This window comes from Nyctereutes procyonoides, unplaced genomic scaffold (genome assembly GCF_905146905.1).
Source record: "Nyctereutes procyonoides isolate TBG_1078 unplaced genomic scaffold, NYPRO_anot_genome, whole genome shotgun sequence".
Taxonomy (NCBI): Eukaryota; Metazoa; Chordata; class Mammalia; order Carnivora; family Canidae; genus Nyctereutes; species Nyctereutes procyonoides.
Window position 1 is genome coordinate 18,707,298 of NW_026575024.1, and position 16,423 is coordinate 18,723,720.

General features: G+C 54.2%; 1 protein-coding gene across 2 annotated transcripts in view; it reads right to left on the reverse strand.

The window, feature by feature from the left end:
• The window catches only part of PLCG1 (phospholipase C gamma 1), a 37,474-nt gene extending 21,520 nt beyond the window's left edge, over positions 1 to 15,954 (reverse strand). Inside the window, exons 1-2 of one of the 2 annotated variants that reach the window (XM_055299875.1) lie at positions 15,896 to 15,954; positions 15,111 to 15,449 (exon numbers count right to left, since the gene is read on the reverse strand). In XM_055299875.1, coding sequence (XP_055155850.1) covers positions 15,111 to 15,327 — 217 coding nt within the window. In that variant the 5' untranslated portion in view covers positions 15,328 to 15,449; positions 15,896 to 15,954. The remainder of the gene's footprint in view (positions 1 to 15,110; positions 15,450 to 15,895) is intronic. The other variant, XM_055299869.1, reaches the window with a different exon arrangement.
• Positions 15,955 to 16,423: the final 469 nt, after the last annotated feature.

The window sequence follows — 16,423 nt, forward strand, 5'->3', positions numbered from 1 at the left end:
TGAAATATTTTTAAGAGAGCTTCTTCCTTTTACAAAGTATGTAAACTAATTGATGTAAACTGCAATAGAAATTACCCATAGAGAAATACATGTATGTACATTTTGCAACTTAAAAAATTTTCAACTGGGATCCCTGGGTGGCGCAGCGGTTTGGCGCCTGCCTTCGGCCCAGGGCGCGATCCTGGAGACCCGGGATCGAATCCCACGTCGGGCTCCCAGTGCATGGAGCCTGCTTCTCCCTCTGCCTGTGTCTCTGCCTCTCTCTCTCTCTCTCTGTGTGACTATCATAAATAAATTTAAAGAAAAAAAATTTCAACTCATGGTAAACATGAAGGGTTCTTTTTGTTTGTTTTTTTAAACTAGAGAGCTTGAAAGAGCTAAGCGAATGTTACCTGGAGAGATCCTTTCCCCTCTGGAGGTTTTCATTACCCCAAATCCCGGGATATGAACCCCCAGATCCTCTCCAGGTCTGTGTGCCCAGCCCCGCAGAGCGCATTGGGAGAAGATAGGGAAAGCCTATTCCTCCTCAAAAGGGGCCAGGTCCAATCAAGGCAACGAGCTGCAAGGACCCCAGCCCCTCAGCTCTCAGCCTACCCTACTCTCTCCAAGCCTCTACACCTGCCAGGCTCATCTTCTCATGTAAGTCTCTGTCAGGCCCAGGCCAGTGGTATACCTGGTGCTCCACCATTCTTGTCACATTGTCTAGTGCTGCCAGGTATCTAGGTCATTGACCTGTGAGCTAGCTCCTAAAGGAAGAAACTACATTTGACTCTTCTCTTCATTCCCCAAAGCCAGATCCTGGGGAGGCCTCAAAATGTATACAGAGTGCTAAGGAATAGGAATGAACACATGAGTTAAGATTGCAGAGTTCATTATCTAACAAAGGCAGCAAAGGCCACAAATTCTCAAAGATGGTATCAGGGATGGCTTCCTGGAAGAGGTGGTACAGTGGGGGCAACAAAGGCAGAGGAGCTACAACAAATATGCAAATGCAGAAGCTGGTGAGGTCTACTATGGAGACAGGAAAAAGAAGGACCAGTTGTAGTTGGGGGCGGGGGGCATGGCCTCTGAGAGCCAGGACAATCTGGAAACATTGGGAAGTCCCCACACATATGTTTCTGCAGCTGGTGGGAACCATGGGAAGTTAATGGAGCTTTGAGGAGCAGAAAAGGCACTGCTCCCTGAGCACCCTTGCTCTGTTTGGCTCTAAGGCAAGGCCACCAGGAGATTTAGAAGAGCAAGTCCCAGGGGTCAGGAGAGGTGTGCAAATCTTCCGCCAAATGGGGCACTTGGTTCAGTGAGTAGAGCATGTGACTCCTGATCTTGGAGTTATGAGTTTGAACCCCACACTGAGTGTATAGATTACTTAAAAATAAAATCTTAAAAAGCCTTCCCCCAAAATGCTCTCTCATCATTACCCTCTCCAAACAGCCTGGGGTAAACAGATGCACCATTCCCAGCTGCCCCACCCCTCAAGTCAGCTACCTTTCATCATCCAAAGACTACACACGCAGGGTGAGGGAGCACAAATGGAGCTGAGCCTTCTCACTCAGAGGATGCCAACTGGAGAAAGGAAGCCACATGGGGAAGAGATATTCTGTGGCCAATTCCTGGCCCCCTACCCCTGCCACCCCTACATGCAGGTTCCTGCACGGTGCCTCAAGGGTAGGGCAGACACTGCACCCCAGAGCCCCCTTCAGAGGGAGCCAAAAACAAAGGGGCTCTGCCCCCAGAGTAGCTGTACCAACTAGAAGATACAGCTTTTATAGAGCCCTCAGACCTGTGAAGGGAAAGGATGGCAGTAACCCAAGGAGAAGCAAGGACAGAACCTAGACACAGGTGGGAAAAGAACCTAGCTCAGCTGGAAGCAGTGGCATCGGATGCGCCAGTGGTTCCTATGCTACCCAAGGCCTCTGGAAGAAGTAAGAGACCCCCCCCAACCCCATGCACACACTCCCCACCGTCCATTTCCCTCTCTGTTCTGAGACTATGACCTTCCCCCTCCCTCCCTTCCAACAGAAATAGAAGCAGCTCCCAGATCTCACCAGAGAAAGTCAAAAGTGGAGGGTGGGTAGCTACCTACCTCCATTTTACAGACAAGGTTCCTGGCGGAGAGACTTGGGGTCAGAGGGTCATGCAACAAAGAAAAGGTGAGAATGGGACTTATCTCCTTCCTATTCCTGTGTAGCAGCAGAGGAGAGAGGCCACAGCCCCTTCCCAGGGTGTACACAAGGAAAATCTGGCTAAACCCTGGGAGTCCAGGGTGTACCAGGGCAGAGCTCAGCATCTGCCTCTCTGGCTGGGGTTTCCTCAGTCACTTCTCCCTCAGCACCTGACTGAGAAGAACAGCCAGGCCTGACCCAGCATCTGGGCTTTCTCCCACCTTGATAAACAGGAAAAAGTCATTCAGACAGCTGGATGGAGGTCTGCAGGGTCCTCCTACATGGGACCTTGAACCTGTATATACTAACTGCTTCAGGTTACAGCTGTAAAGGATCCTTGCCAGCACATGACTTATCTAGAGTCTAGATTCTAGATGAATCTCCTCTTTGGAGCAATGAGAAAATGGAGGCTCCAAAGGGTCTTGACCCAGTCACATGGTGATTCATGGCAGAACTGGGACCCTCTGCATGGCCCCAGAGCCTTCACACTACCCAGGCAGTCTTGCCTATGACACTAGACTAATCCCACCCATTTCAGAGGTGGGAACAGCATGCCCAGGCCCCAAAGGAAGGAAGGGAAAGGAGGCCCCACCCAGAGAATGCAAAACCGGAAGAGAGTTGAGCAGTTGCCTATTATGCTTGTTCATTCATTCCATCATCTACTCAAACACGTACCAGGCACCTATCTCCTTGATGTCAGGCCCTGGGTTGGGTCCTGGGTAAACAGAGATCAATAAGGCACTTGAGTTCCTGCCCTTCAGAAAAGCCCCTGGCTGGTGGAGGAAACAGATGGGGAAGTAGATAACTATGAGGTCGTGCAAAGATGGAACAACAGGGAGATGTCTGTGGTGCTGGAGCACAGAGAAAGTGAACTGCGCTCCTTGGGATTTCTCAGATTGCTCTGCAGAAGGCTGATCTGGAGGGCTGATCCACATGTCAGGCAGAGGGGATCATGGAAGCCAAGGCATCACTGGAGTGGTTGGGCTGGGGGTGGGGGGAGGGTATTCAGCTTCATGGAAGAGGGAGAGGGACAGTGAGCCCACCCCGGCCTTTGACGCCACTGCAGGGGAAAGCTGGAGTACGGCTGGCCCCAGCTTTGCTGCACAGGCCTATGTAACCCCCCAGGCAGTTCGTGGGTCAGCCCCCCAGGGCAGGGATCCTGTGCACCCTGACCTCTGCCTCCACCAAAGGCTGCTGTTGCCCAAGTATTTTCTAGATATCTTGTGTGTACCAGGGCCCCAGCTAAGGACAGGTAGAGGGCCAGTTCCTAGAAGTGTCCAGGACCTCAAAAGTCTAATGAAATGTGTGTCTCCCCACCACCGACACCCACACAGTATATTTAGGGCAGGTGGGGAATAAGAACACTGAGTGGAAGTCACTTTTCCATCCTCTTTCCTGACCCTGAGAGCAATCCACATGGTCGACCATACCCTCCCTTCTCCTTGAAGCTCTGCCCTTGGCTTCTCTCATGACTTCTTCTGGTTTCCCTCTTCTTCTTGGGCTTCAGGCCTATCTGCATTACATGCTGGCCTTTGTCAAGGCTGAGGCCAAGGTCCTCTCCTTTCCCAATGCTCTACCTCCTCCAAGTCAGTCGACAACGCCAACAGATTTCAGTGCCTCCTCTTAACAACCAGTACTCACCTCTAAGCTTCAGCTCCTTCAGTCCAACTGCCTACTTGACACCTCCACCTGCTCGCCTCAACAACACCTCAAAGTCAATCCCTTAAACCAAACAAACCAGATTCCCTCAAACACACTCTTTAATACTCTCTCACCAAAACCCAGGCCTCCTGCCATACTTCTTGGGTCAGCTAACAGCATCACCCCCAAGTTATAAACAGGAAACTTAAGAACCATCCTTTAGGGATCCCTGGGTGGCGCAGCGGTTTGGCGCCTGCCTTTCGCCCAGGGCGCGATCCTGGAGACCCGGGATCCAATCCCACGTCAGGCTCCCGGTGCATGGAGCCTGCTTCTCCCTCTGCCTGTGTCTCTGCCTCTCTCTCTCTCACTGTGTGCCTCTCATAAATTAAAAAAAAAAAGAACCATCCTTTAGCGTCTCCTTTTCTCTCATCATCTCCAATCTAATCCTTGGACGAGCCCCCTACTACTGACTTTGTCACGACCATGTTTACTAAGCATTTAAATGAGTGGGAACCCTGTGTGTATTTTAAGGCTGTCTGAATGACAATCTTCTCCAAAGGAGTGTGAGCTCCTTGAGGGCAAGGGCCACGCCTGGTCAGCTTTAAGGCCCCACTTAGGGCCTAGCAGGAAATGGAATACATTAGAAGATAGAAAAATCTGGGGTCTCCCTCCCCCAAGGAAACAATAGGGGCCTCTGACTGAAGATCTAAGGGACAGGGGCTAAAGTGGGAGAACAGAGAGGGGACAGCAGAGGCCTCCTCTGCAGAGCTCCTTGGGAAGCCCCAGGCCAGCCCTGGCTCCCCGCCTCTTCAGTTTCCGAGTTACCACCACCACACACCCTGCTCCATCTTAGAGGCAGGAGGTAGGAGGGAGATGGTGGGAGTGCATGGGGGTGGCACCAGCCCTTAACCTCCCAGCAGAGTCAACTTTGACCAGGAGGTTGGAGACCTGCTAAGCAATGAAGGAAGTCATAAGGGCAAGGTGTGGTCACGCAGACACCCTCTTCTGCACACCCCACTAGGCCTTTCCCATTATAGAGCTGCTGGGCCCAACCACCCTTCAGCATCTGGCCACACTCCCTGGGGGCCATGCCAGCCCAAGCCAAGGCACTTTACTTGCCCTCCTTTTGCTTCCTGGGGAGGCAAGGCCCTGTTGCTTGATGACCTCACTCCAAGGTGATTGGGAACTCACTGCCTCCCCAGGAAGCCCAGCTAGGATTCTTCGAAGCTGCCTCTCCTGTCAAGAGGAATGGCTACCTTGGGACTTCTCCTTCCTGATTTTAATTTCCTAAAATTAAATTTAGAGGGTAAATTTCCATTCTACCCTCTTAAGACAGTTTCTGGCCTCACCTCCCCCAATAAGCTCCTCGCTGCCTCCCACTCTAGCCTGCAGAGCTTCACCCTTCCAGTATGGGCCAATTCTCAGGCCAGGGACCAGGACATCCTTATGGAAATGGTACAGGCACCAGGTGTTCCATTGTCATTAGAGGGGATGTTCTCTGTATTTCACTGTCCGCCTCAAGAGGCCCCGAGTAAAATCCTTGACAAAGTGACATACATTACCCTTTTTTTTTTTTTAAAGATTTTATTTATTTATTCGTGAGAGAGACAGAGGCGGAGACACAGGCAGAGGGAGAAGCAGGCCCCCCAGGAGGAGCCTGATGTGGGACTTGATCCCAGCTCCCAGGATCACGCCCTGAGCCAAAGGCAGACACCCAACCACTAAGCCACCCAGGCGTCCCTACATTTCCCTTTCTAACCTCCTTGGTAGATGTGCTCAGTGTTTCTAAGGCTGCTTTGGGTAGAGTGACTAGGGTAGGAAGAGAAGAGCTGCCTCCTAACAGGGGAGGGCCATCAGGTGGAATGGGGGTAAGAGGTCTCCAGAGTCCCTGCACCCCAGCTGACTTCCTGCCCCCAGCAGGCTGAAAAGCCTTTGGGACCTGTGGCCACCTCCTCTTCTCCTTCCCAGGGTTAGTCACTCTAAGAACTTGGCCCGCATTCCTGGGGCCTTGAAGCTGAAGTCACTCAGTCCCATGGGGTTAGAATTCACCCACCACACACCCATAGCTTCACAGCCAAAGGCCCAGTGTAGTCAATGCCCTACTCCCCCCATGGACAAGGCTAAGCCAAGGACACTGTGACCTGGAGGCATCCCTTACACGACTACTTCCCTCAGGACATTTCAGCTCAGCCATATCCCCAGGTGTCCAAGAAAACAGGAAGCTAACCCCAAAGTGAACGGCCCACCCCTACTGAGTTAGAATTAGATCTCACACAAACAAGTGGTCAAACTTGCTGTGGCCCAGCCCCTCACCAATCTCATCAGTGTTCACTGCCAGGGCTTGGAGCTTCCGTTAGACCACCCACTCTTCACCATGCCCACGCCTTGCTCCCAGGCACCTCACAGCCTTTGTACAGATTCTCTAACCAATGCTGGCTTGCCAGGCAGCAAGAGGAGGGACGCCACAAGGGCAGGATGGGCTGCGACAGAGAGGAAGCTGATTGTGTCTGGACCCTTAGGTTCTATAGTACTTCAGGCACAGCTGTCTCCTGCTGGCTCCCGGCTTTCATGGTTTTCTGCATGTTCTAGATTGCAAGCCTCCCAGGATCAAAGATCAAGCCACCTCCTTTTCTACCTTGCTAACCCCACGCTCCTCTGTGCCAGGCAGGGGCTCAGAAAGGGAGATGCCAGTCTTCTGCAAGAGAAAGCCCCGCCCATTTATTCTGCATCCTGAGTCCTGCTGAAGCCAGGGCCACCCGCCAACACCGGGAAGGGCCCGGAAGGAAGCAGCAGAGCCTATACACAAAGCCTACATGTGGCTATAAAAAGGAGCCCTCCCTGCTTCCCCCAGGATGGGCCCGGTTCCTAGGAGGTGATGAGTGGGGGAGAGAGCTAGTACTTGTGCCTGGGCATACAGCCACTGCAGCCTCTTAAGGGCTAGCCAAGCACCACCTCGAAAGGAACTAGTGTTACAAGGAGAGGAGGGAGAATGTTAAGAACTAAGTGAGGATAGCAAGCAGAGACTCTCAGAGCCCCATCTCCTGGGACCACAGACTCCCCAAAGCAACCACGTCCCCAATGCCTCTTCCCTCAACTCCAGAGTATCCACAGAAGGCCCCTCTCCCATAGTTCTCTACCTCTCCTGAGGCTCCCTGTGAAGACAGCAGCATTATCTAGCCAAAGAGCTCTAAGAATGCTGTGAGGAGGCAATGAGAGGCTCTACCTCAGGGGTGACAGCAAGAGAGCTGTGACTGTCACAAACTAGGCTCAGGAGCAGCTCAAGGAGGGGCACAGCAGGGAGATGACAATTAGGCAGAGGCACAGCTAGCATACCTCAAGCCTAAACACAAAGGTACCTATTGCCCAGACACGAAGGCAGCAGTCTATCTGCCACAATAGCATAGCCACCCACGCCACTGCCCACACCAAGCCATGGAAATGAAGGTCTCCCCAGCCTCTGTTGTCCAAAGCCCTCTTCAGCCTAGTTTGTCGAGTGTTTAGGCCCTGCACCAGGAGTCTGACTCAGAGCCACTAAGGCCATTCTCTAGGAATAAGTGGAGTGGCTTGTCATGGTCACACACATGTAGTATAAATGAAAAATGAGCCTCAGCTGTTGTCTGCAACTGAGAGATCTGCGGTTGCTCATTATCAGAGCACATCCTCACCTCTCCTGACAGAACAGCTTCTGGCTGGTTTTCTCCAGGCCCTGTAAATATTTTTTCTGTCTGGCTGCTGCTGTCTTTTCTGGCTATACCTATCTTAATCTTTATATTTATTACTGGACTCTGTGGTGCCTAGCATGTCAACAAATGCCAGAGTCCAAAGCCAGGGAAGCACAGCGGTGTCTAGTCTGTTCAGTGTGCTACAAAAGACCCAAGAAGGTTGGGGTTTGGGAGTTCTTTATTGTTTCAAGGAAAGAGTAGTTACAGTGATAAAGCACACCGGGCACAGGCCTACTACCACTTGAACAAGCCAGAGGTTGCAGTTCTCATGTCCAGCTTACCAGGCCCAACACACAGAAGCACACCCACAGTAAATACAGGCAAATGAAGCAACACGATGGATGAATGTATGCACTTGAACTTGTCATCAAGGATCCTGGAGAGGCCCTTCTCAGAGTACCATGAGCATGGCGCCTCAGGTCTCCAGGTCCCTGCAGAGGCTCAGGTGCAGTCATCATCATGAGCAGTAACAAGTCAGAGCAGGGCTCTTCTGTCCCCCTACCTCAGATCACCTGCTGCCTTCACCCCCAGCAAGAGTGTAGGAAAGCTTCTTGATGGGAGTGTCAGGTAAGATGAAGGCAGCAGATAACCTAGAGGCAGAATCTAGGTCCAGTTTGTCCACAGACAGAAGCCTGGGCTAGACAAACAGCACACTGGGCCAGAAGGCAGAGTGGAGATCAGATCACTCTGTCCACATAAAAAAACATGCTGGTCCTATCTTCTTGTCATTTTCTCAAGAGTAGAAAAATAACCCAAATATTGTAGTGGGAATCAGAGATCCTAGGCTCTGATCCCAGCATTGCCATGAACTTGTGTGACCTTACCCGGGGGAGCCTTGGTTTCTCATCTGTAAGAGACAGCTAACCATTTTTGCCCTCCCTTGATTCATGGAGCTGTGGCAGCACTCAACACCACAGATGAGAATATGTTCCATGAACTCTACTGCACTAGGAGAAATATCGGATTTTCCTCATGCCCCAGCCCTCTGTGCACAGACTCGGAGGGAACAAAGAAAACAAGCAGGAAACAGACTTCTAGCCCAGACTGTCAGAAGAGCCACCAGTGGCCACATCTGGTGGTGCAAAGAACTGGAGTTCTGGGGACGCCTGGGTGGCTCAGTCATTGAGCATCTGCCTTTGGCCTGGGTCATGATCTGGGGTCCTGGGATCGAGTCCTGCACCAGGATCCCCACGGGGAGCCTGCTTCTCCCTCTGCCTGTGTCTCTGCCTCTCTCTCTCTCTCTATCTCATGAATAAATAAATAAAATCTTTTAAAAAAAAAATAAAAAAATAAAAAAAAATAAAAAAGAACTGGAGCTCTGTAGTTAGCTAAGGTGAAAGCAAAGTAAACAAATACTTATTAACTGCCCATGAGTGCAAAATGCTGTGCAGAGAGCACTTTCATATGAAATCTCTTACTCTCCTATACGACCTCATTTCACTATTTTAATATACAGCTCTGTGAGGAAGAAATTACTTTTACAGCTGAAAATCAGTTCCAGATAGGTTAAAGTTACTCATCCAACGTCCCAAGAAGAGCTGAGACTCGAACCCAAATCTGACCCTCGCCACAAATTTTCAGTCATATGGAGCCCAATTACCAACAGCTGCTTGAGGCCACTCATCACCTTGGCTCTGCCTAGTCTTATCATCTGTTACCATACTGCTCTGAGTTCCCTCCAGGGAAGCACGGGGACCATGCTTCTCTGAACAAAGCATTCCGCACGGAGCACCAGCACATTCCCCTCCTCCTCTCATCCTCATTTCTCCCCAGACTCTCCTCCGAGTCCCCACCGACTTCTCCAGTTCTAAGGGAGTAGAGACGGGGAGGAAAAGTCTCCCATCCCCTCCTATCAGGCGTTTGCAACATTAGGTAGGTCTCACTTCCTCCAACTTATCCATCTCTGACCTCTTTGAAACCACATCAGAGGAAAGATTACAGAATGGGAAGAGGTGCCATGAGTTAATGAAGAGTGATACGAACAGTGACAGGAGAGGCAGAGACCAGTCTTATCATACTGAGGTGATGGCATTAAAGCACGTCCTAGAAGAGAGGGGTCTTTAATCAATGTGCTCAGATAGCATTTATCAGGGCAAGACATGGGGAAATAGGCCAATATGATACCATAGCGGCTGCTTTCAGCCAGCTGCTGTGTCACCTTGAAAAGTCAGCAGCTGGAACGAGCCCCGACAACAGCGAGCCCCGACAACAGCAGGGCTGCTGAGAGCTTGGAGTGAGAAAATGGGTGGGCCTCTTCATCTCCCAATCAAAGGTTTGGTGGCCAGGCTCCAGCCCCTCAATGTGACAGGTACATGGGCTCCCTTCACTACTGGGTCCTCCTGGGGAACTTAATCTTCATCCTCCTCTGTCAGAGCTCCCAACACACCATACTCCATGTGAAGCACTCTATGAAGACTTTCCTCAATCTTCAAAAAACCCTTATGAGACAAACTGTTACTATACCTCCCTTTTGTAGACAAAGAGCTCAGAGAGAAAAATCATACACTCAAGGTCACAAAGCAAGTTAAGTGGCACAACCTACTCAGTCTGAGTTCAGAACCCAAATGCTAAACTACTGTGCTCCACTGGCTCATCTCTCAGGACCCACCCTCCACCTCTGCTGCATCCCTGCCCTGCCTCGAGAGGAAGTCTTGCCCCTGCTCATCAGCTCTCTCCTGCAAACTGCAGTGGCTTTACTGGTTTCCCTCACCCTCTCCCAGATAAAACGCAAGACAGCCCTCCTTGAGCCTCTGCTGATAGAATAGAGTATAACCCAAGAGCATGGCACCCTGTGGCCCTCCCTAAACTGCTCCCAACGAGCCCCAGCCTTACCTCTACCGCACTAAATACATACCTGATCCTGCACAGGGATCCCCCATGTTCAACCTGGGCACAGGCAAGTTCCTCAATCAGTCAAGGAACAGCTCACAAGTCACCCTCCAATTCCCCCCGTGCCCACCAGCAGCTCTGAAGCCTGACCTGGCTCTCTCCTCTCAACCACAGCTCACTAAGACAGCTCACTACTATGCACTCACAGGGCTCTTGGTATAGACCTTTATTATGGTACATACCACACACATGGTTATAATTATATGTTCCCAATTCTGTCTCTTCCAAGAATGTGGGAGTTCCTCAAGGGCACAGTCCATGTCTTATTCACCTTTAGTGCCTAGCACTGGGCAAACAGGGGTGTTCAAACAGTATTTATGGAACAAAAAATGCCCCTCATTTCAAGAGACTACACAAAACAAGGTTAGTGGCCAAGATCTCTGGCCAGTATACACACGTACACAGACACACACACACACACACACACTGTCTTGAACCCAAGTCAGACTGACTACTCTAGGCACAAATCTCCAGTTACTCTGGGTCAATTACCAACACTGCTCACAGCCATTCTTTTTTTTTTTAACAGCCATTCTTTATCCTTGGCTCTGCCTAGAGTCTGGTCACCTGTTACTATACTGTTCTCAAGGACACCACCTCACCCCGCCCCCTGAACAAAGCACTCCACAAGGTATGCAAGAACATTCCCCTCCTCCAATGCACCCCCACTTCTCTGGGACTCTCCTCAGCTGGAGGTGTGTGTGTGGTGGGGGGCAACACTGGGTGTGCTCAGCTCTCCAGTCATCTGTGCAACAGGCTCCTTTCGCAGGTTCACAGGAAAGAGAGTGCCCCAGCTGGAGGGGGGGGAGCGCTGGCAGAGCCGGTCTGGAAACCCACACACTGGAGCAAGGCTTGGGTGTTGAGGAAACACTAGGAGGTCTGACTTCCCCTGGAAAAACTACAGTCAGACAGGAAGCACACAGGCAGGGATGGCTAGCTTTGCAGATCCGGACACGTGTTTTTGCCCCTTTCCCACTGGGAGCAATCAGCCAGTACAAAGAAAACCCCTGCAACACCCGCCTGCCTGCCTCAGGGACCTCAGGCCCAGGCGGCAGAGCAGGCTTCACAGTCTGTCTCCTCACCAGCCTGACAGCCACAGAGGTCAAGCCCCAGACAACTGGCCCCAACATCACCTTCTGAGCCTGACTGCCTTGTCTGGGCAGTTTGCGCTCTTCTGCCACCAGGAACTCCCCACCCCATCAAAGGTACGACTAGGAATTATTGTCTGTTTTAGTTTCCCTGAGGGGAAGAACCTGGTTTTCATTCACCACCTAAGGGGGCCCAGCATCTAGAAGAGTAGGAAAGGATCAAAGAGGAAAGAAAGCGTGAGCCTCCAAAAGTCCTCAGTGATGAGCGTGGCTGTCACAGAGCCCTCCATGGAGCCTCCACCCAGGCCATGATGCCCACATGACTTTTGACTGAATCTACTCACCCCAGAAAGGCATCAGAAGGAAAAGTGTAGAGCCAGAACCTAGAGAAGCTAAGGGTCTATAATGCAGGTCCAGGCACAAAAATTTCTCCTTAGAGGAGCAACAGAGACAACTAGGCATGTGGCCTGAGGCCCAGGGGCAGCACAACCCTGGAGCTGAGAGTCCTCTTGGGATGGCCAGTCAATGACTGGGGAGCTGGGTCCAGCTGAGGCTGTCACATACTGGTACTACGATCCCATGGCAGACACAGCCCCCTACCTCCAGGACCCTTGTGAAGATTAGCCAAGAAAATATGCCGAAAAGTCTCTGTAGCAGTGAACAGGAAGTAATTGCTTTGTATTCACTTAAGTCAGTATCTGCAACATAAAAAGCCAAACATCAACCTGGTTCCTGTCACATCACCAGGACAACTGGTACCAAAGCACTTCCCCACCCCTCTTTTAAGCCAAACTACCATCCTAGAAATCAGCAAGTGCCAGCCCCACTTCACAAGCGATAAAGTGAGAAGGGATGGGGTTAAGTCAGAATGAGGTCTGACACGTTGAGTGCTGCGCATTTCCTTGAACCACAGCATCCCTCCTGCAGGTCCACAGTGCCTCTCTCTCCTTGGCCAGACTACAAGCACTACATGGAACCCTGGCAGAGTCAGCAGGAAAAGGCCAGATGGTAGGGGACACAGCTGGCAGTCCAACCTTCCTCAGAGCCTGTGGGGGGTAGGGTGGGGGGGCTGCAAGGATCAGAAGTCACCAACAAAGTATACCACGAATGAGCAGAAGTGGGGGAGCTTCAGTGAGAAGCTCCATTTACAACGTGTGAACCCTACACAAGCATCTACTAGCATTTTTACTCAGACTCCTTCAATCTGGGCCTCCAAAATCAAAGGGCCAAGGCTCCTATATTCTTTGCCTACACTTGCAGCTGATGAGATCACTGAATCTGTACTTCTCTAGCTGACCTACCCTGGGAGCTGGGGGCCATCAGATCCCCTGCATTCCTGTTGCCAACCCCCAAAGACCTGAGACACCATGGACTAGACTCACTCTTCCCCACATCCCTCTGTTCAGGCCCCAACTTACAAATAAGTCAAGTCACACCCGAGAGTCAGATGTGCAAATCTCTCTAGGTTTACTCCATGATTTTACGGTCATGTACTATTCTATGTATGATAGGTGGGTGGGTGAGGAGAGGAGTTGAAGCAAAACAAAACCATTTCTTCCCTTTAAGTGAAATGTGAACTTGGTTCCCATCCTCCTCCCTCCCTATACCCTCATGCTCTCCTACAGCCATAGTCCACCTCCCTCAACATTCATAGTCCAGGATGGAGGAGGGCAGTCACACTCTTTTACTTTTATTGTTATTATTAAAAACACCTCACACTTATTAAACATTTACAATGTATCGAGCACTGTGCTACATGTTTTACACCAATTCTCATTTAATCTCCAGAGCAACCATATATAGCTTATATTTTACCATTCCCACTCTATAGATAAGGAAACTAAGCTCAGAGAAAATAAGTAACTAGCTAGATAAGCAAGTGGCCCACAACTAATCAATGGGCTTAAAATCCAGCCTTGTCTTCAACCACAGAGCTGCACGTACTGCCTGCTGATCACATGCATGGTTTGAAGTGCAGTCTGTTACCCAGGAAATCTCTACTGGGGAACCTCTGGTCAGTGCCACCAACTGAGCAGAGCATAGGGAACACTATAAAAGCAAGGAAGAGGCTGTGCCTGGAAGTCTTGATGCCTGGGTGATGTCCCCAGGACTATCTATCTGGCTCTCTGCAGTGTCTATCATTCCACAATTTTGGAATCCAGTCTCTCGTATCACTAAAATCTTCTCTCCATAGCTGGCAGGGCTGATGGAGGCACCGCGGAAGGCAGCTGCCATTTCTGAGTTCAGCAGCTGTATCAGATCTGGAGTTTGTAGTTGAGGGTGGCTGCTTCACCACAAGACTTTCCTTCCTCCCAATCTCCTCACCCATCTACACACATGTACCCGATACCCAAGGTCTGTAGGACCTTCCTATGGGGGTGTCACTTCCTGACGCCCCTCCTCCACATGGACCTAGTTCTGAGTCTCTGTGGGGAGTCCTTGCAGGAAGCAACCCACAACCTAGGGTTGCAGACACGCTACCTCTCACACTTGAAGGTGGGGGAATGGCGGGCAGAGCTGGGTGCCCACCCGGCCACAACACAGGCATGTATTAAGTGTAGTAACACTGAAAAGATCTGGGCTTTTTCAAAACCCCCAATTCCCTCCTCCTGAGACCTGTCCCAAAGCAGCCAAGTTCAGGCCTGAGAAGGCCAAGCAGCAGGAAACCAAAGGTAGCTGCTCCCAGCTCCCCGAGGCCACGCAGCACAGGACTCAGGACACCAAGGGCTAGACCCAAAATTGGCTGCACACTCTCGAAAGTACCTGACTCTAAGGCACGGAGGGTGGCCTTTCTGGGCCACGCTCCTGAGGATGTGCTTCCAAGGGTAAGAGAAGCCTGGCCTCTTTACCAAGAGTCTCGGTCCTGGCTTTGAGTGTCGGCCCACCCACGCAGACCTCTGAAATTCAGCTTCGAGACAAAAGCAGCAGCGGGGAAAAAGCAGCCGCTGCCTTCCCTCAGGCTTTTCCAAACCAAACAAGACCACCTTGCACCCTCTCCGAGAGAGAGAGAGAGAGAGAGAGAGAGAGAGAGAGAGAGAGAGAGAGAGAGAGAGAGAGAGGGGGGGGGGGTAGGCCCGGCTCTGACCCAAAGCCAGCCCTACCCCAACATCTGCCTAAGTTCTACTCAGGGAACCCAAAGGTTCCTTTGCAAATGGAGCCCAGCCCGGGGGGCCCAGAAAGTTTCACCACGACTACTCTTCTGGGGAAAAAAGGTGGTGGGCGATGACCGTCCGGCCTGGCGCCCGACTCTGGGGCCGGGTGGGCTGCCGCCGCCTGGGCTTCCCTCGCCCAGTCACCAGCACCGCCGGGGTGGGGGGCACCCCCGACGCCTGCCCCGCCGGCCCCCAGCCCGCTAGGACTTTTAGGCCTCCGGGCACAGCGCCTGGAGCACCCCTCCCCGGGCTGGGGGAGGGGGCGTCCTGTCAGGTGACCGAGGACCCGGATGCCCCCCGCCCGCGGGGACCACAGGGGCCGAGGCCGAGGCGGGGGCGGGGCCCGGAGGCTGCGGGGGAGGGCCCCAAAGTTCACCCAAGTCACTCCAGAGGCGGCCGGGGCGCGCGGGAGCGGAGCGCGGACTCGCGCGGGCCCCAGGGAGCGGGCGCACTTACTGGCCCCCTCGATCTTGTCGGCGCCACGGCTCCACGTGATCTGCCGCGTCTCCAGCTTGACCTGGAAGGTCTTCCGCTCCGGCCGCTGCGACTTCTTGGAGTAGAACAAAGTCATGACGGTGCCCACCTCGAGGCTGCGGCAGAGGTGCAGCACCTCGGCGTCCGAGGGCGCGCCGGGCCCGCAGCCGTTGGCGCACGGGGAAGCGGCGCCCGCCATGGCTCCGGCGCTGGGGGCGGAGGCCCGGCCGGCGGGAGCAGGCGGCGGCGGCGGCAGCGGCGGCGGCGGCTGAGGCGGCTGAGGCGGCTGAGGCGGCCCGCGAGCGGGCCCGGCGGCTGCTCCTGCGGGCGGAGACGGGGCGGGGCCTGAGGCGGGGGGCGGGGCGGCTCCTCAGGCCCCGCCCCGGCCCGCGCGCCGGGAACAAAGGCGCCCGCGCGCCCGTGGGAAGGACCCCCGCCCGCCTCCCGCCGCGCCTGCGCCCCGCGACCCCCGGACAGGCCCAGGCAGGGACGCGGGGCGCAATGGCGGCGGGGGCGCGCCCGGCGCTCGCGGCCCCGCGGCCCGTCGCTCCGTCCGCCGCCCCTCCTCACGCCGCCCCGGCCGGCCCCGTCACGCGGCGGCAGCCCCGCGCCGGCCCGTCAGTCAGTCGCACACGCACGGGCGGCCGCCAGCCCGCTGTCCCGCACAGGCCCAGCCGCAGCCGCTCCTCAGCCCCGCTCCCCGCGCGGCGGCCCGGAGGAAAGGGGAGGGTGCAGAGCGCCCCGGCCCGCCGGCCGAGCCCGGTTACCTGGGCGGCTGCCCGGCGGAGGGAGCCCGCCAGGCCAGGCCGGGCCGCCTCACACCCGCGGCGGCGGCGGCGGCGGCGGCAGCGGCGGCGGCGGCGGCGGCGGAGGCGGGCCCTCCGCGCACCCTCTCCGGGGAGGGGCGCGGGCGGAGCAGCCTGCGGATTGGCTGGCGGGCTTTGACGGACAGCAGGTCTGCCCCGCCCCGCCCCTTGGGCCGCTCACGGCTGCCCCGCAGGCCGCTCCTGCGACCGCCGGACCCTCGTCCGTCCCGCCGCTGCGGCGAGCGTGGCTGGCGCTCGACGGCCCGGTCCTCCGGAGCGGCCCCCGGGCCTGAGCGTGCCCTGTCGGGCCTTCAGGCCTGCGGCCCCCGGCGGCCTCCCTGTCTGCGCGGCTCCTCGCCCGCCGCCCGCCCCACCTCACGCTCCGCCCCCTCGCGCCCCTCTGGCAGAGGCTCTCCCCAGGGCTTGGGCTTCCGCGGCCTGACTCCGCGTGTTTTCCTCCTGCCTCCCCCCCACCCCCCCGGCCGCTGC